This window comes from Pseudoliparis swirei, chromosome 4 (genome assembly GCF_029220125.1).
Source record: "Pseudoliparis swirei isolate HS2019 ecotype Mariana Trench chromosome 4, NWPU_hadal_v1, whole genome shotgun sequence".
Taxonomy (NCBI): Eukaryota; Metazoa; Chordata; class Actinopteri; order Perciformes; family Liparidae; genus Pseudoliparis; species Pseudoliparis swirei.
The window spans coordinates 32,813,390-32,831,836 of NC_079391.1; the positions used below are offsets into that span (position 1 = coordinate 32,813,390).

General features: G+C 49.4%; 1 protein-coding gene across 8 annotated transcripts in view; it reads left to right on the forward strand.

Annotated features, from left to right (window-relative positions):
• Positions 1-17,999, forward strand: part of ppip5k1a (diphosphoinositol pentakisphosphate kinase 1a) — a 35,544-nt gene extending 17,545 nt beyond the window's left edge. For 2 of the 8 annotated variants that reach the window (XM_056413251.1, XM_056413252.1), the window contains 22 exons: positions 1,052-1,213; positions 1,669-1,790; positions 1,881-1,982; positions 2,275-2,361; positions 2,467-2,542; positions 2,620-2,729; positions 3,806-3,891; positions 3,977-4,102; positions 4,193-4,314; positions 4,691-4,873; positions 5,152-5,293; positions 5,375-5,598; positions 5,959-6,086; positions 6,170-6,467; positions 6,549-6,677; positions 6,770-6,901; positions 7,519-7,612; positions 9,123-9,248; positions 11,251-11,313; positions 15,316-15,453; positions 15,529-15,642; positions 15,838-17,999. In XM_056413251.1, the coding sequence (XP_056269226.1) occupies positions 1,052-1,213; positions 1,669-1,790; positions 1,881-1,982; positions 2,275-2,361; positions 2,467-2,542; positions 2,620-2,729; positions 3,806-3,891; positions 3,977-4,102; positions 4,193-4,314; positions 4,691-4,873; positions 5,152-5,293; positions 5,375-5,598; positions 5,959-6,086; positions 6,170-6,467; positions 6,549-6,677; positions 6,770-6,901; positions 7,519-7,612; positions 9,123-9,248; positions 11,251-11,313; positions 15,316-15,453; positions 15,529-15,642; positions 15,838-16,448 (3,375 nt within the window). In that variant the 3' untranslated portion in view covers positions 16,449-17,999. The remainder of the gene's footprint in view (positions 1-1,051; positions 1,214-1,668; positions 1,791-1,880; positions 1,983-2,274; positions 2,362-2,466; positions 2,543-2,619; positions 2,730-3,805; positions 3,892-3,976; positions 4,103-4,192; positions 4,315-4,690; positions 4,874-5,151; positions 5,294-5,374; positions 5,599-5,958; positions 6,087-6,169; positions 6,468-6,548; positions 6,678-6,769; positions 6,902-7,518; positions 7,613-9,122; positions 9,249-11,250; positions 11,314-15,315; positions 15,454-15,528; positions 15,643-15,837) is intronic. The other 6 variants (XM_056413255.1, XM_056413253.1, XM_056413258.1 and 3 more) reach the window with 6 other exon arrangements.
• The last annotated feature ends 448 nt before the right edge of the window (positions 18,000-18,447 follow it).

Consider the following 18,447-nt stretch of genomic DNA (forward strand, 5'->3'; position numbering starts at 1 on the left):
CTTTGAAAACACAGCTCTGTGTGAAGTTTTGTCTTTAAAAAGAAAAACTTTTAATCGCGATTTATCGGGATTAATGAATTTCAAAATGTGCGATTAATTAGTTACGTTTTTTTAATCGATTGACAGCCCTAATATATATATATATATTAGTGCTGTGAAAAATAACGCGTTAACGTGTTATGATTAAATTACAGGATTAATTAGTTCTTTTTTTTTTACCGCATTTAACGCATGCGCAGAATGAGCTTCCAATACGTCTGTTGTTGGTCGTCTCTCCAGCAGCATGTCATTCTGTCTCTACGTGTCGCGTTAACACGACTCCCATCTCCGTCTCGCGCGCCGCAGAGCTCCGATCCGGCGTGTGCGCGCACATTGGGACGAAAAAAAGGTATAAATGTATATACAGGAATGTCTCAGAAAATTAGAATATTGTGATAAAGTTCTTTATTTTCTGTAATGCAATTAAAAAAACAAAAATGTCATGCATTCTGGATTCATTACAAATCAACTGAAATATTGCAAGCCTTTTATTCTTTTAATATTGCTGATTATGGCTTACAGCTTAAGAAAACTCTAAAATCCTATCTCATAAAATTTTAATATTTCCTCAGACCAAGTAAAAAAAAAGATTTATAACAGCTGAGTGTTTGTCAAGGCTCAGGAAACCCTTGCAGGTGTTTCGAGTTAATTAGACAATTCAAGTGATTTGTTTAATACCCTACTAGTATACTTTTTCATGATATTCTAATATTTAGAGATAGGATATGAGTTTTCTTAAGCTGTAAGCCATAATCAGCAATATTAAAAGAATAAAAGGCTTGCAATATTTCAGTTGATTTGTAATGAATCCAGAATGCATGACATTTTTGTTTTTTTAATTGCATTACAGAAAATAAAGAACTTCATCACAATATTCTAATTTTCTGAGACAGTCCTGTATGTGATTAATCATGATTAATCCACAGAAACCTGTGATTAACCTGATTAAATTTTTTTTCTCGTTTCACAGCCCTAATATATATATATATATGTGTGTGTCATGTGACCTCAGGTGTACACGGTGGGGCCCGACTACGCCCACGCAGAGGCCCGGAAGAGCCCGGCTCTGGACGGGAAGGTGGAGCGGGACAGCGAGGGGAAGGAGGTCCGATACCCCGTCATGCTCTCCGCCATGGAGAAGCTGGTGGCACGCAAGGTCTGCCTCGCATTCAAGGTGAGGAGGAGGAGGGGGAAGGAAGGAAGGAATTAAGGAAGGAAAGAAAGAAGAAGAAGAGGGTGGAGGGAGGAGAATTAGGGGGAGGGAGGAGGGGGGTAGGAGGAGAGAGGGGGGGGAAGGAAGAAGAGGAGGAGGGGGCACGAAGAAGTAGGAGGAAGGAAGGAAAGAAAGAAGAAGGAGGAAGAAGAAGAAGAAGGGGGTGGGGAGGAAGGAGGAGGTGAGAGGGAATAGGAGGAGGAGGAGGGGGGGAGGAGAGAGAGGAGAAGGAAGAGGAGGAGGAGGGGGGAGGAAGGAAATAAATAAGAAGAAGGTTGGGGAGAGGAGGAGGAGGAAGGAGAAGTAGGGGGAGGGAGGAAGAGGAGGGGGGGAGAGGGAAGAGGAATAGGAGAAAGAGGGGGAGGAGAGGGAGGAAGGAGGAGAAAGGAAGCAACTGATGCCTGTGTCTCCTCCAGCAAACGGTCTGTGGCTTCGACCTCCTCCGGGCCAGCGGTCACTCGTACGTGTGCGACGTCAACGGCTTCAGCTTCGTGAAGAACTCGATGAAGTATTACGACGACTGCGCCAAGATCCTCGGGTACCTCGTCTTTTAACGATGTTCATGAACGCACCGCCCCGCCCGGGTCGGTTCCCTCGCTGAGCCGCTGTCTCTTCATTGGCTCCTCAGGAACATCGTGATGCGGGAGCTGGCTCCTCAGTTCCAGATTCCCTGGTCCATCCCGACGGAGGCGGAGGACATCCCCATCGTGCCCACCACCTCGGGGACCATGTGAGTCAGTTTGGTGGGGGGAGGGGCGGCTCTTAAAGGGACAGTACGGCAAAAATATCAATGTCACCTCCCAGAACTCAGAAGGTTAGTTTGTCGGCGCGATGTGTGAGTGCTAACCACTCGCTGTGTAGAAGAAGTGGACGTAGTCATGACGACCACAAACATCGGCCGTGAGTTCGAACAGAAGTCGCCATGTTTGTCACGCTTAGCGTCGCCAGATATCCGTCTCTGGCGTCGACCTGTCAGTCACCCTGTAGCCCCGCCCCCTCTAGCGTGACTCTGTGCTCGTCAGGATGGAGCTGCGTTGCGTCATCGCCGTCATCCGCCACGGAGACCGGACGCCCAAACAGAAGATGAAGATGGAAGTCCGTAACCCCATGTAGGTTCCCTCTGGGTTTATGTTTTACTGCAGGCTGATTTAACACACACACGTGTGTGTGTGTGTGTGTGTGTTTAATCTGGACTCTTTCTTCTCTTCCTCCAGGTTCTTTGATCTATTTGAGAAATACGGAGGGAACAAAACTGGGAAACTGAAGCTGAAGAAGCCCAAACAGCTGCAGGTAACGACGAGTCTGACGGAGGCGGGTGGTGCCCCCCCCCCCCCTGCTCACCGTGCGCTGCTCTGACCCCTCAACAGGAAGTGCTGGACATCACGCGGCAGCTGTTGGCGGAACTCGGGCAGCACACCGACTGTGAGATCGAGGAGAAGAAGTCCAAACTGGAGCAGCTGAAGACGGTTCTGGAGATGTGCGTGAAGTGAACCGGGTCCACCAGAACTCTCACTGGTCCGACGTTTGTGTTGAAAAGGGACAAACGAGACTCCCCCACTGCCCCCTCCCTCCCACACCTGTCCCCTCCTTCACCTGTCCCCTCCCCCATCTGGGGGCGGCTGTAGCTCAGTGGGGTAAGAGGGTCGTCCTGCAACCTCAAGGTTGTCGGTTCGATCCCGGCTCTCCCCATTAGTTGTTGCAAGTCGAAGTGTCCTTGAGCAAGGCACTGAACCCCCAGTTGCTTCCCGGGCGCATCACTGCAGCCCACTGCTCCTTAATAACTAAGGATGGGTTAAATGCAGAGAACTAATTTCCCCTTGTGGATTAATAAAGTATATATCTTATCTTATCTTATCTGTCCCCTCCCCCACTGCCCCCTCCCTCCCCCATCTGTCCCCTCCTCTACCTGTTCCCTCCCCCATCTGTCCCCTCCTCTACCTGTTCCCTCCTCCACCTGTCCCCTCCTTCACCTGTCCCCTCCTCTACCTGTCCCCTCCTCTACCTGTCCCCTCCTTCACCTGTCCCCTCCCCCATCTGTCCCCTCCTCTACCTGTTCCCTCCCCCATCTGTCCCCTCCTCTACCTGTTCCCTCCTCCACCTGACCCTCCTCCACCTGACCCTCCTCCACCTGACCCTCCTCCACCTGACCCTCCTCCACTGCCCCCTCCCTCCCCCATCTGTCCCCTCCTTCACCTGTCCCCTCCCCCATCTGTCCCCTCCTCCACCTGTCCCCTCCTTCACCTGTCCACTCCCACACCTGTCCCCTCCTCCACCTGACCCTCCTCCACCTGACCCTCCTCCACCTGACCCTCTTCCACCTGACCCTCCTACACCTGACCCTCCCCCATCTGTCCCCTCCTTCACCTGTCCCCTCCTCCACCTGTCCCCTCCCCCATCTGTCCCCTCCTTCACCTGTCCCCTCCTCCACCTGTCCCCTCCCCATCTGTCCCCTCCTCCACCTGTCCCCTCCTTCACGGGAAAACGTCCAATCACGTCGTCCATGGAGGTCTCATCCTTCTCACTGACTCGTGATGTCTTGTTTCCGACACAAAGGTACGGCCATTTCTCCGGGATCAACCGAAAGGTGCAGCTCACCTACCTGCCCCACGGGCAGCCCAAGGCCTCCAGCGAGGAGGAAGGTAGGAGGAGGAGGAGGAGGCGGTCCTTCTCTCATAGTTCTTCTCTTCAGAGTGACGTGACCCTCTCTTCTCACGGCGTCCTCAGACTCGCGGAAGGAGGGCGCGTCCCTGCTGCTGGTGCTGAAGTGGGGGGGGGAGCTGACGCCTGCAGGCCGGGTCCAGGCCGAGGAGCTGGGGCGGGCCTTCCGCTGCATGTACCCCGGGGGTCAAGGTGAGGCGCCGAGGACATGGCGCCGGTTCAGGGTCGCTTCTTGGAACCGCCGGGTCCTCGTCTCACCTCCTCGTCTCTTCTCTCTGCCAGGAGATTACGCCGGGTTTCCGGGCTGCGGGTTGCTACGGTTACACAGCACCTACAGGCACGACCTGAAGATCTACGCGTCGGACGAGGGCCGCGTGCAGATGACGGCCGCGGCCTTCGCCAAGGTACGCCGAGGCTTCTATTTATGAATGGAGAGAAAACCAAGAGTGTGTTTTTAAAACCGGCTGTGTGACGTCCGGTGAGTTGAATAGAGGGGAAACGGCGCCGCCTGCAGGCTCTCACGTGACATTACACAAAGAAAAGGGATTCTTTGAGGATTTACACATCTAGTCCAGACGATAAATCCTCAATACTTTATATTCATATTTAATAGTCATCAAGCTCCTCTTCAGGACCGGGTTAGTTATGCAGCAGAGATATGAAGGTCAAGGTCAAAAGGTCATAAATGCATCACGCTGCTCTGGTCCTTCAGTCACTAGGTGTCAAAGTATTGACCTCACTGGTGTGCGTGTGTGTGTGTGTGTGTGTGTGTGTGTGTAGGGGCTGCTGGCTCTGGAGGGCGAGCTGACCCCCATCCTGGTGCAGATGGTGAAGAGCGCCAACATGAACGGGCTGCTGGACAACGACACCGACTCCCTGAGCAGCTGTCAGCACCGGGTCAAAGCCCGGCTGCACGAGATCCTGCAGAAGGACCGGGACTTCACCGAGGAGGACTACGACCGGGTGAGAGAGAGCGCTCTCTCTCTCTCCACGATCTCTCACTCTCTCTCACTCCCCTCTCTCACTCACTCTCTCACTTCCTCCCTCTTACTCCTTCACTCTCTCTAACCCCCTCTCTCTCTCCCTCCCTCTCTCTTTCTCCCTCTCACTTCTCTCTCTCGCTCCCTCTCTCTTGAAAACAAATAGACAAATGTGATGAAGATAAATATTGTCACAGAGAGGCAGAAAACCCTAAATACTATTACATAATGAAATATATTGTGTGTGTGTGTGTGTGTCAGCTGGCCCCGACCTGCAGTGCCTCTCTGGTGAACTCGATGAAGATCGTGGAGAACCCGGTGGCCACCTGTGGCGAGGTCTACGCCCTCATCCAGAGCCTCACGTCCCAGATCCGCACCAGGATGGAGGACCCCAAGTCCGCCGGTCCGTTGGCCTCGGAGCCGCGTCAAGGTCACGACCGGAGAGACGGCCACCGAGTTACAATGTCCTCCCTCCTCCCTCCAGACCTGCAGCTGTACCACAGTGAGACTCTGGAGCTGATGCTGCAGCGCTGGTCCAAACTGGAGAGAGACTTCCGGATGAAGAACGGACGCTACGACATCAGCAAGATCCCCGACATCTACGACTGCGTGAAGTACGACGTCATCCACAACGCCTCGCTGGGCCTGGAGGACACGCTGGAGCTGTTCAGGCTGTCCCGGGCGCTGGCCGACGTCGTCATCCCACAGGTGAGGAGGAGGAGGAGGAGGAAGGAGGTAGGTGACATGACACGCTGGAGCTGTTCAGGCTGTCCCGGGCGCTGGTCGACGTCGTCATCCCACAGGTGAGGAGAGGAAGGAAGGGAAGGAAGGAAAGAAGCGTTCCGACTGTCTCCGCGTTGGCTGACATAGTCGTGCCACGGAGGAGGGAGGAAAGGAAGTAGAAGACAGAGGAGGAGAAGGAATGAGGGAGGAAGGAGTAAGGGACCATAATGAAGCAGGAAAGTAAAAGTGTCATCATCTTTAAAAGTAACTAAAGTGCTGCTTCTTGAACCTCCCTGAACATGTGAGGGTTGATCGTCTCCTTTGTTTCCTTCGTTTCCTTTGAAGGAGTACGGCATCAACCGCGTGGAGAAGCTGGACATCGCGTACGCCCACTGCCTCCCTCTGGTCAGGAAGATCCAGCTGGACATGCAGCGGACCCACGAGGACGAGTCCGTCAACAAGCTGCACCCTCTGTGAGCCCCGAGGCCCGCCCGCAACCGCCGGCGTCTTCTGGAGCCTTCCTCATCTTCATCCTCCTCCTCCTCTTCCTCTCCAGGTACTCTCGGGGAGTGATGTCACCGGGGCGCCACGTCAGGACGCGCTTGTACTTCACCAGTGAGAGCCACGTCCACTCCCTGCTCAGCATCTTCCGCTACGGAGGCATGCTCGACGTAAGAGCTCCGACACCTCCAGAACCGCTCGGGTCTCACACAGGGGGTGACGGTGTGTGTGTGTGTGTGTGTCAGGAGGAGAGGGACCAGCAGTGGAAGCGTGCCATGGATTACCTCAGCGCCGTCTCTGAACTCAACTACATGACTCAGATCGTCATCATGCTGTACGAGGACAACACGAAGGTATCTGTTCGGTTGGAAATGCAAAAAATTAGAAAAAGAAAAAATGTCCGATTTCCGACGTCTCCGCGGGTCCCCCTGAAGGACATCACCTCCGAGGAGCGCTTCCACGTGGAGCTCCACTTCAGCCCCGGGGTCAAAGGCGTGGAGGAGGAGGAGAACGCGCCGACCGGCTTCGGCTTCAGGCCCGCTTCTGCAGAGGTAGCCCGGCAGGTAGAACCCCGTCCGAGAGGGTCTTTCTCTTCCCGTGTTCGGCCCGCCCGATCTCTCTCTCTCTCTCTCTCTCTCTCTCTCCGCTCGCACAGAAGCAGACGGACCCCGGCAGCATGGAGGACCTCACGCGGGACGAGACGGACCGCGCCGTGCCGCTGTCTGAACCCATCGCCATTCAGAAGCGGTCCCCGCTCATACGCAACCATAAGACCGGATCCATGGAGGTGATGCAGACTAATGCACCTCGTCATAGGAAGAAGCCACAGAACCAGAACACAGAACCAGAACCCAGAACCTATAATTCATTTCTAGACATTGTTTACATTGACGATTCAAAATCAAGATGTCAATGCTGCGCAGCTTCTTCTTCATCCTGTTTGAACCAGGTGGCAACCTCTGGTTGTATAGAAGTCTACGCTACATGTGTTAAAGTTGCATTCTCTCTACTCACCACCAGGGGGCGACTCCTCTGGTTCTGCTGAGTGAAGTCTTACACTTCATGTTTTAAAGCTGCTTTTTCTCTCCTGACCACCAGGGGGCGACTCCTCTGGTTGTATAGAAGCCTATACATCATTTGTTAAAGTTGCATTCTCTCTCCTGACCACCAGGGGGCTCCTGGTTGTATAGAAGTCTATATAGTGACTACTTCTCTCTTGATGTATTCCCTCAGTAAACATTGTAAACATGAGTTTATGTCTCAGTCTCTAGTTTCAAGTCTTCTATACAGCATGATGTCATCATTTAGTACATTATGGTCATTTAGAGTCACAGACCATGAAGCAGGTGGCGCTTTATGGGCGGGGCTACAGGTGATTGACAGTTTGTGTGTTTGTTCCACCAGGTTCTGTCGGAGACGTCGTCCCAGAAGGTCGGCAGCTACCGCCTCTTCTCTCTGTGCTCGCGTCAATCCCCCGACATGAAGCAAAGTGGACTAGGTACGTGTCGTCGTGCACCGTCACCTCGTCAGAGTACTTCCTGTCGGCTGTCGAGGAACACGTAACAGGAGGACGGGTCGTAGCGTCATCGTGACGGCGTTCCAATTTCTCATTGGCCGCCAGACTGGTGCCCGTTCTCTAATGTAACCATGACGACCAGCGCAATGCAACAGCTGGATGAAGCGGCCCTCTGCCGGGTTCTGGTTAGATACTGGAAACCACAGCTGGTTTAAGTCCTATCCAGGTACTCCAACTTTAACGTTTCCAGGACTGAGATTATCATCCTTGTCTAATAACTTGCATTTTGTATTTGGAGAATCTCCTTTTTTGTTGTTTTTATTCCAATACCAAAATCTTTATCTGGGATTTTTGAATGCCGTCGGTTGCTTTGCGTCAACAAGTCGGCGGTGAAATCGTTTCCAGTAGTTGTAACACGTTTAAATCGGCGTAGCGGCGGCACGTTCAGACGCTCTGACGTCGTGACTCAGTTCCCTCTTAACGCTTCACCGCCTCCTCGTTCCACGACAGAACGACTTCCTCCAGACCGAAACACACCACGGCCTCTGCTCACAGTTAAAGAAAAATCCACCTCAAAGTTGCATTTCGATGTCAATTTTGATTGTTTGGTGGTTCGTTTTTGTAGTTTTTAATTATTTCGAGCACCAACGCGGCGGTGCAGCCGGAGAGCATCCGGGGTGCGCCTCACGGGTTCAAGAACAACCTGCAGCAGCCATCTGACGCCGGCTGTCCCCGAGCCGATCAAATTCTGTTGCTTTTCCTCCTTTCCCTCTTTCCATCCTGCTCTCTGGCACCCTCTCCTGGTCGGACGCTCAAATTTAATATCATTTAAAGTACATTGGACTTTTTATTATATATTCAGACGTTGGAATTGAAATGGGGAAAAATAAGTAATGTATCGTAAACTAAGTTGATAACGTAAAAATTATTAAAGTTGTATATCGTACGATAAGTTGATAACGTAAAAATAAATATTGAGGTCATGTCAAGACTTCCTTTTCATTAAAGACCTTCTCCTTCATTAAAGACGTCCTCCTTCCTTCATCAAAGACTTCCTCTTCATTAAAGACTTCCTCCTTCCTTCATTAAAGACTTCCTCCCTCCTTCATTAAAGACTTCCTCCTTCCTTCAATAAAGACTTCCTCCCTCCTTCATTAAAGACTTCCTCCCTCCTTCATTAAAGTCTTCCTCTTCATTAAAGACTTCCTCCCTCCTTCATTAAAGACTTCCTCCTTCCTTCAATAAAGACTTCCTCCCTCCTTCATTAAAGACTTCCTCTTCATTAAAGACTTCCTCCCTCCTTCTCTACAGACTTGTTCCTCCTTCCTTAGACTTCCTCTCTCCTTCCTCCTGGCGAGGAGGCCCGATGTGGGGAGAGCTGTTTGTACGAGATGCCTGTCTGTCTCTGTTTTCCTGTCTCTCTCTCTCCCTCTCTCTCTCTTGTTGTTTGAGTAACAGCATGACATGCTAACCCCCCCCCCCCCCCCCGCAGGCTCTCAGTGCGCCGGGCTCTTCAGCACCACAGTCCTAGGCGGGTCCTCTAGCGCCCCTAACCTGCAGGACTACGCTCGTGCACACCGCAAAAAATTCTCCGCCGGCAGTCTGTCCTACAAAGACGGTACGTGTGTTCGAGACCGCTCTCCTACCACAGGCCGTGTGTGTGTGTGTGTGACGCGTCGCTTTTAGATTGATTTTTTTATTTCAATGTTTGATATTTCTATTCCATCTCTTTTAAAAGCCGCTCCTCATGAGCACGTCTCCTTTTTAACTCCTCCCCATTCTCCAAAATCATCACCCTCCAGCCCCGACTTCCGGTTTCAGTGGCTGGTCGACGTGCCGCCATCTTGATTTCACAGCCCGTGGAAAGTAGTCAGACTCCGGTCATCACCGATGTTCACGATGCACACGTCGGTTTCCATTTGGATATTCTGATTGATCTTCAGATGGAGACATATTGTTATTATTCCGGTGAGAGGAGCGTTGTTGTGGATGTTTACGGCCTCTTTCCAGAGGAATGCCCAAAATCAGAAGGAGAAACACATCGGCGAAGCATCATGACATCAACAGAGAAACCTACGTTTGAGGCAAAGAAGCGGCGATACTTTACGCTGCGTGTGAAGCGGAACATTCCTCTTGTTTACATGTAAACAGCTTGTTGTTGAGAGCGGTTTTTACAATGCCATCATCGCCCTGAATGAGTCGTCTCTCTGCTGATGGCGTTAGAGATGGAGGGGCTGTGACTGCAGACAGCATTGTTATTATTAGCGTAGCTGGTGTTTGTCGTCGGGTCGTCCAGCAGATGTCAGTGCGGTATCGTCTTCTGCCTCCTCCTCCCCTCGCTAGTTGGGCTTTGTCATCCATCTTGTTCTACCTCCTTTTCTTTCTGGACTCAGAGGAGGCGTTGTCGTAGCACACATTCTGCTGATTCAGTGCACGCTCCTCCCGCTAGGTCCTTCTTTTTTTCTCTTCACAATTTGCCACCATGCTGAAGCATGTTTATATTTTTATATATATATATATATATGTATATTTTTATTCATATTCATTTCTATATATTTATTTTTATATATTTATTTATATATGTATATATTTATATATATTCATGTATACATATTCAATTTAAATTAATTCCTACATTTATTTATACATACATATTTATTTATATATGTATATATATTTATTTAGAATTTTCTGTATTTATTTATGATTTATGTATTTATTTATACATTTATTTATATATATATATATATATTAGGGCTGTGAAACGATTACAATTTTTAATCAGGTTAATCACAGGTTTCTGTGGATTAATCATGATTAATCACATATATACATTTACAGGGCTCTCAAGACAGGCAAGAGCTCCGAGAAGAGTTGTTGACGGGGGGGGGGGGGGGGTGTTAGTGAATTTTTTTCGTCCCGATGTGCGCAGACCAGCATCGGAGCTCTGCCGCGCGAGCCGAGAGAGACTTTTTTCCGTCCCGATGTGCACGCACACACCGGCATCCGAGCTCTGCGGCGCGCGAGACGGAGATCGGAGTCGTGTTAACGCGACACTAGAGACAGAATGACACGCTGCTGGAGAGACGACCAACAACAGACGGATTGGAAGCTCATTCTGCGCATGCGTTAAATGCGTAAAAAAACAACAACTAGTTAATCCTGTAATTTAATTAACTGAGTTAACGCGTTATTTTTCACAGCACTAATATATATATGTATTTATTCATATATATGTATTTATATATAAAACATAATAGCGGTATTTCACTGATTGTTGTGCACCCCGTCGGGGTTGAGACCTCCAGCAGGGTTCAGGAGTCGGCCCGGGGGTCGGGCTCGTCTCTCTAGTTCTGGGCGTGGCCTCGTGGCTTTGCGGCATCGTGGCCTCGTGGCTTTGCGGCATCGTGGCTTTGCGGCTTCCTAAGTTAAAACATGCCATCTCCCTCTCAGCAGAAAGGAGTTCCCTCTATCTTCCGTCACTGGCGTCCTAACTTCAGTCTGATGACACCCCCGTGTCCCCCCCCCTTTAGAGCAGGGACCTGAAGAGGAACACATGACACATACCAGCTACTGTGGCTCAGAGTAACGCGAGTGATTTTTTTTTTTTTTTTCCGCAGAGTTGTTGTCTCTGCCGGCAGTAAAACGATTTTCTGTGTCGTTTGCAGAGTATCCGACTAACGGTACGTCTGCTTCTTAAAGTTCTTCACTCCCTTTGTCCTGCATGTGTTCTTGGTTCAGATTTTTAATTTATTCATTTTTTCCCACTTGGCCCTCCAGCATTCCAGGTTTACGTTATCTTTTTTCTAATATTTTTTGTTTTTGTTTTGTTTACCCATAATGCATTTGGACTTTTCTAACCTGCCATTCTCTTTCTTACCAGGGTTCACACTGGTCATTTAAATGAGTGAAGTGTGGATAAATTAGGAGACTGGGGATGTCAGCTAAATGTTGGCCACGGCCTTAAAGACGTGAGGAGTGAGGAGTGAGGAGTGAGGAGTGAGGAGTGAGGAGTGAGGAGTGAGGAGTGAGGAGTGAGGAGTGAGGAGTATCATTCAGAGACGTCTGTTTGTTCCTTTGTTTTCCGGAGCTTTGACAGTTGAGACATAAACGTTATCTTTTTGTAAAACTTTATTCCTCCTCCACAGACCACATCTACTCTTTCTGTTCTTACCTTTCACACTTTTATATTTTCTTTGATACTAATATTACTTATATATTTATTTATATAAATATATATATATTTATATATATACATATATATAATAAAGTACAGAAAAACAGAATGGCGCATTAGGTACTTTATATATATATATAAATATGTATATATTTATATATATACAGGACTGTCTCAGAAAATTAGAATATTGTGATGAAGTTCTTTATTTTCTGTAATGCAATTAAAAAAACAAAAATGTCATGCATTCTGGATTCATTACAAATCAACTGAAATATTGCAAGCCTTTTATTCTGATTTATTGCTGATTATGGCTTACAGCTTAAGAAAATTCAAATATCCTATCTCTAAATATTAGAATATCATGAAAAAGTATACTAGTAGGGTATTAAACAAATCACTTGAATTGTCTAATTAACTCGAAACACCTGCAAGGGTTTCCTGAGCCTTGACAAACACTCAGCTGTTATAAATCTTTTTTTTTACTTGGTCTGAGGAAATATTAAAATTTTATGAGATAGGATTTTAGAGTTTTCTTAAGCTGTAAGCCATAATCAGCAATATAAATAAATAAAAAAAGGCTTGCAATATTTCAGTTGATTTGTAATGAATCCAGAATGCATGACATTTTTGTTTTTTTAATTGCATTACAGAAAATAAAGAACTTTATCACAATATTCTAATTTTCTGAGACAGTCCTGTATATGTATTTATTTTGATTCTTGAACCCATAACTGGGCTGTATTGAGTATCTTCATGTTTTGGAGCAGCTGGTGCTGGAGGTCGTACGCGGTGGGAACCCTGTTGACCTGCTGCTACGATCCATACCCGCTGATCCATCAGCCGATCACCGGGTTGTTGTTTTGTTTGTTTGTTTGTGTGCATGTGTACACAGCGGTCATCATCCTTTAAGCTGCTGCATTGAGCTCATGGTGACACCAGCAGCACGTTTAACAGAGAAGAGGGTCATTGATCCATCACTTCCCCTCGGTGCACAGATGCTGGTTGTTTAGTGTGTTTAAATCATGATATCAATATATATTAACAGTATTACGGTCGATGAGGGCTGCAGCAGATGGATGTTCCCACTTTGTGAATTCTCTCGAGGTTTCAGATGTCGGTCGTCATATTTTACGTCTTCATCACTTGAAGTAAAAGTTATTCATCGGATTAAACAAGTTCATGTTTTCTATGAAATAAACTTTATTTAAAGACTAACTTGTTACTTTGTGATCTTGGTGTGCGGCGAGCAGACAAATAAATACCAAGGAATGGATCCACGCTGAATATTTAACGAGACTATTTATTATCAAGTGCTTATCAATAAATAAAATCAACCAATAGACTTCAAACCTCACCACGCTCTGAGTTATTGGAAATGTTTAGATTCATCAAAACAATCTCGCAGAATCTAAAATAAGCCCAAATGCATTAAAGGTGTCTGAGATTTTATTGTTTAAATTGCTAAACATCTACTTTAATTTAGTTTTGTAAACTTCATTTATAGCTGTTATTAATACTTCTACAAATGTTCTTATACAGTAACTCAAGTGCAGCTCGATCTACATGTGCAGGCGGAATGATGATGTAACTACCTGGTTGTTGTTGTTGTTGTCGTCCACTTGACCAGCTGGTTTAAGTAGTTGTTGTCGTCTCCTCTGCTGTTGGGTGAGTGCCGCCATTTTGGGTTTTGTGTGTCAGGTTTTTTCCGCGAGAGTCGGCGTGTGATCACTTCCTGTTGGGATGACATCACTCAAACATCCACAGCAGCTTCTCTCTGATTCGCCATAGAGACACAAGAGACACGCCCACCACAGCGGTGGCTCCGCCCCCTTGGTGCGCTGCAAAAGCTGCGGCTTCAAACCGGAGCGAGACGATGACGTCTCAAGAGTTCGTTGACGAGACTTGAGAGTTGTGACGAGACTTGAGACGAGACTTGAGACGAGAGTTGAGTTGAGACGAGACTTGAGACGAGTGTGGGTCTTCGTGTTCCTCTCCTCTCGTTGTTGTTGTTGTTGTTGTTGTTGTTCTTTTGTTCGATCTTCTCTGAAGTGAAGATGATGATTTTATTTATTTATTTTATTTGCAGCGTCTTAAAAGTTGCTGTTACATATTTTGCTTCTCCGGCTGTCGGGCGGCCATGTCGAGCTGCTTCCTCCACACACACTACACGTCTCCTGTCTCCTCCCTCCTGTCTCCTGTCCCCTCCCTCCTGTCTCCTGTCTCCCTCCTCTCTCCTCCCTCCTGTCTCCTCTCTCCTGTCTCCTCTCTCCTCCCTCCTGTCTCCTCTCTCCTCTCTCCTCCCTCCTGTCTCCTCTCTCCTGTCCCCTCTCTCCTGTCTCCTCTCCCCTGTCTCCTCTCTCCTCTCTCCTCCCTCCTGTCTCCTCTCTCCTGTCTCCTCCCTCCTCTCTCCTCCCTCCTGTCCCCTCCCTCCTCTCTCCTCTCTCCTGTCTCCTCCCTCCTCTCCCCTCCCTCCTCTCTCCTGTCCCCTCTCTCCTGTCTCCTCTCTCCTGTCTCCTGTCTCCTCTCTCCTCTCTCCTCCCTCCTCTCTCCTCCCTCCCTTTCTCTCCAAACATTTCCCCCTCATCTGTATTGTACCTCAGGCCTTCCCTCTTCCTCGCTTACATCCTCTTGTTTCATGTCCTCCTCCTCCTCCTCCTCCTCCTCCTCCTCCTCCTCCTCAGGGCCCCTGGAGGAGTGCCGTGTGGCCCAGTTCTTGAGGCATTTCTCCAGCGACCTCATCCTGGGCCGCCACCCCCCTCCTGACGGGGCGGCGCTGGCCCACCACCTCCACCAGTGCTCCTACCACCTGCGCCTCCTCCGAAACTGGCTCGTCTCCGGCCAGGACCCCCTAGAGTGCCTCCACGGTTAGCCCCCCGCCCCCCCCCCCCCCCCACGGACTCTCCTGCCTCAGCCTCTGGATGCTCCTGCATGCTCGCCTGTCTGTGGGGGTGCAGCGTGCCGTGAGCTGAACATCTAGTTCTTAAGGACTCCAGAGGAGCGCGCTGCTCCTCGCGGTCGCCTCCGAGCTGCGAGGAGCAGCTCGAATGTCTCCGAGACGCGAGGTCATCGGCGCGAGCCTCCGAGGGGTCTTAAAGGTACAGGACCCGGTTTATTCCTGAGGGTCAGCCGGCTGCGTTTCCACGGTAACCAGCATGCGGTTCCTGCTCGGTTGTTTTTGGAGGCGAGTGGGGCTCGTCTCTCTTTCCGCCTCGTGAACTAACGGAGGATGAGCTGCTGTGGATAACACGCTTCACACACACACACACACACAGGTGGTGCTGAGGATGCGTGGACTTGATGATGGTGTCTTGGCGTCCAGCATGTTGTTCTCGTGGTTCTAGTTGTTTTGTTGTTGTTGTTTTTGCCTGCGTGGAAATGAACCAAAGAGGCTGACAGGGGGTTTAGGCCCCGCCCCCCCGTTTCAGAACCAGGCGCAGTGTTTCAGCGCGTTGAGGTGTGTCATTGGAGCGGTTCTGATGTTGCCCCTCCCCCTCTGCCCCCCCAGGCTTCGAGGGCTGCTCCATGGTGCCCTCCATCTACCCGCTGGAGACGCTGCACAACTCTCTGTCGCTGAAGCAGGTCGACGAGTTCCTGACCGCCGTGTGCGAGAGCGCCGGGGACCCGCACACCCGGACCACCAGAGGTCAGAGGTCGCCGCCGCGGGCCCCGTTGTTCACGGCGGTAACCGTTAGTGATCCTCTCGCTCTCTCCCCCGCAGCGCTGTCGGCCATGTTCGACACGCACAACCAGCCGTCGGTGGACTCGTACATCCCCCAGAGGGTCCTCTCGTCCTCCATCGCGATGAGGTCGCGCTCCGACCGCCCGCCCTGGTGTGAGGACCCGAGCTTCTTCCTCATCGCTTTAACTTCATCGATCTGATGTTTCAGCCTTTGAATTACAAGATGCATTCAAGTTTCTAAAAAAAAAAAAAAATACATTTCACAACGTAACGTGGTAGCGTTTTAATGTCGTAGCTCCTCCCCCTCCCGCTCTGGTTCTGACGGTTCTGACGGTTCTCTCCCCGCAGACAGCAGCGGTCCGTCCAGCACGGTGTCGAGCGCCGGCCCGTCCTCGCCGACGACGGCGGACACGTCGCCGCGGTTCAGCTTCAGCGACAAGACGACGTTCACGCCTCAGAGCAGCGAGGAGACGCACTGCCAAAACGCCGCCGACCAGTCGCCGCCGGGCCTCGAGCCGACCGGCTCCGCCCCCTCGAACCCCGGCGAAGTCCCTCTGACTCCCAATAACTCGCCGGAGGACGACGGCGAGCTCTGCCCCTGCGCGCCGGACGGGTCGGAGGAGGCGCCCGGCGCGGTGGCGGACGGCGGCGGGGACGGCGGCGGGGACGGCGGCGGCGATGCCGCGGCGGGCGCGAGGCCGCCGTGCTCGGCGCTGGCGGAGCTGGTTCTGGCGCGCATGGAGGGCTACGGCCTCCCCGGCTCGCTGCCCGTGCTGCTGGAGCTCCGGGAGAGCGGCAGCGAGGCCGGCTCCAGCTCCCAGACGCCGCAGTCCCCCGACGGGCCGGACGAGTTCTTCGACACGCAGGAGTCCATGGAGCTGTGGACGGACAGCCCGGAGAGCCCGCCCCCCGAGGCGCCGCTGGAGGGCGCGGCGCTGGCTAACCCGGCGGAGCCGTAGAGGGGGCGGAGCCTTCTCGACCGCAGACCTGTAGTCACATCCGTAACATGAGCAACCTCAAACTGTGCTGTTCATTGACTTAAAATATATATATATATATATATATTAAATATATGTATTTAATATATATATTACATATATATATTAAATACATATATATAAATTAAATAGATGTATTTATATATCTATATATTAAATAGATATGTGTATATATATATTAATATATATATTTATATATGTATTAAATGTATTAATATATATATATATATATATATATATATAAAAGAAGCCTCACCAGTGAACCTCTGAGCCTCCCCTGGTTCTGTTACTTTTGCTTTGTTGCCGTTACAAAAACACTTTTCTTAAAGCTGCATTAATCTGTTTTCTTGGCCACTAGGGGGCGCTCACATCTAGAACACTTACAAAATGAAAACTGAAATCATGCAGGAAGCGTGAGGCGTATGATTGGTTGACGGAGCTTCAGACTGGACACTCTTTGTTCCCTTCAGCCGGAGGGAAGGTCAACGTCACGGGACACGGGGACTTTCAACTCGGTGACGCAATCCGTGGCTCGTCTGTCGGTTTCATTTCCTGCGCCTGTGATTTTCAAAACAAAAGCTGAATCCCATTTACTGCCGGAGAAACCCCGCGAGTGCAGCAGGTCCGACTGTGTGTGCCGCCTCCTGCCAAAGGAATGTGACGTCATCATGAAGAGAGGAAACTCATATTTATATTGAAATTGCCTCGTTAAAAAATAAATATACATATTATGGTATTTTTATACCCACGTCAGATATTTAATTGTACCATTGCTATTGTTTAGTATTTAGTAAAATATAATAATGATAAAAACACACAACCTGAAAGCGGATCTCTCATTTCATCGCTGAACAAAATGCAATGAGCTTTTATTGTGGCGGTTATGTAGCAGGTGTGTGTGTGGGGGGGGGGGGGGGGGGGACATGCTTGAGAAGCATTTCAGGTCGCTCCTGCGTTTACGTTGTCGAGGTGAAACGACCATCGGATAATCACGATGTCTTCACGATGTCTTCGTGCTGCTTGTGGATTTAAAGGGCCAGTGCGCTCCAATTATTAAAAAACATGAATTTAAATGATATTTTGGGGTTTTATTTCTTCAGGTTTTGAGAGACCAGAACATTTCAAGCTCGTCGTGTTTTCCAGAACCAGTGAAGCTCTCTGGATCAGCCAAGCCTCAGGAATAAAATCATTTCTTGATTATTGATTCCGTCACACGTTTCTTTTTCTTTTTTTAGGACTTTGTGTTTTATTGAAGCAGATCTCAAAAACCTGGACAAATGAAACCAAAACTTCAAGGTAAAAGTAGTTCTGGTGACCAGAAACCCACCGGGTCTGATTCCTCTGATCAGCTGATTAGTAATCAATGATCTCACTAGACGACTCGGACGTTTTCATTTCTTCTGTCTGTGAGTGAAATTCAATAAACTGTTTTTTAGAAAGTTTATCATGAAACAATATTGTGTAATACTTCAGACAATGTTACGAAATACAACTATTGTTCAGTAAATGTTCCGTGTGTGGTCCGTGTTTGTTTCTGTCCTCAAATACACAAATTATTTAAAATAATTAAGTTTAAAAACAAAATAAATAGAAACACAAACTAAAAGTTTAATTAATGATCCTGATACTTTTACTGGACTTACAACGTTGGTTATTTTCCACCTTCCCCCTGCACTCCACCGGATCATGTGACCCAGGAGGTGATGTCATTGCAGCTTCACACACACACTCACACACACACACTCACTCACACACACACGCCGTTTCGGCTTCACAAAGGGCCGATCGGAGCCGTCTCTGTTCGTCTCGTTCTGGGAGACAAAGCGACATCGAACAGCCGGATAACAGAAGCCTCACTGTCGCCAACGGATGACATCATCGTCTCTGAGGAGCCGCTGTCTCTGAGGGACGGCCGTTGTCCCACGAGGATAACAATCCTAAAGACTTCCCTCCACCACGT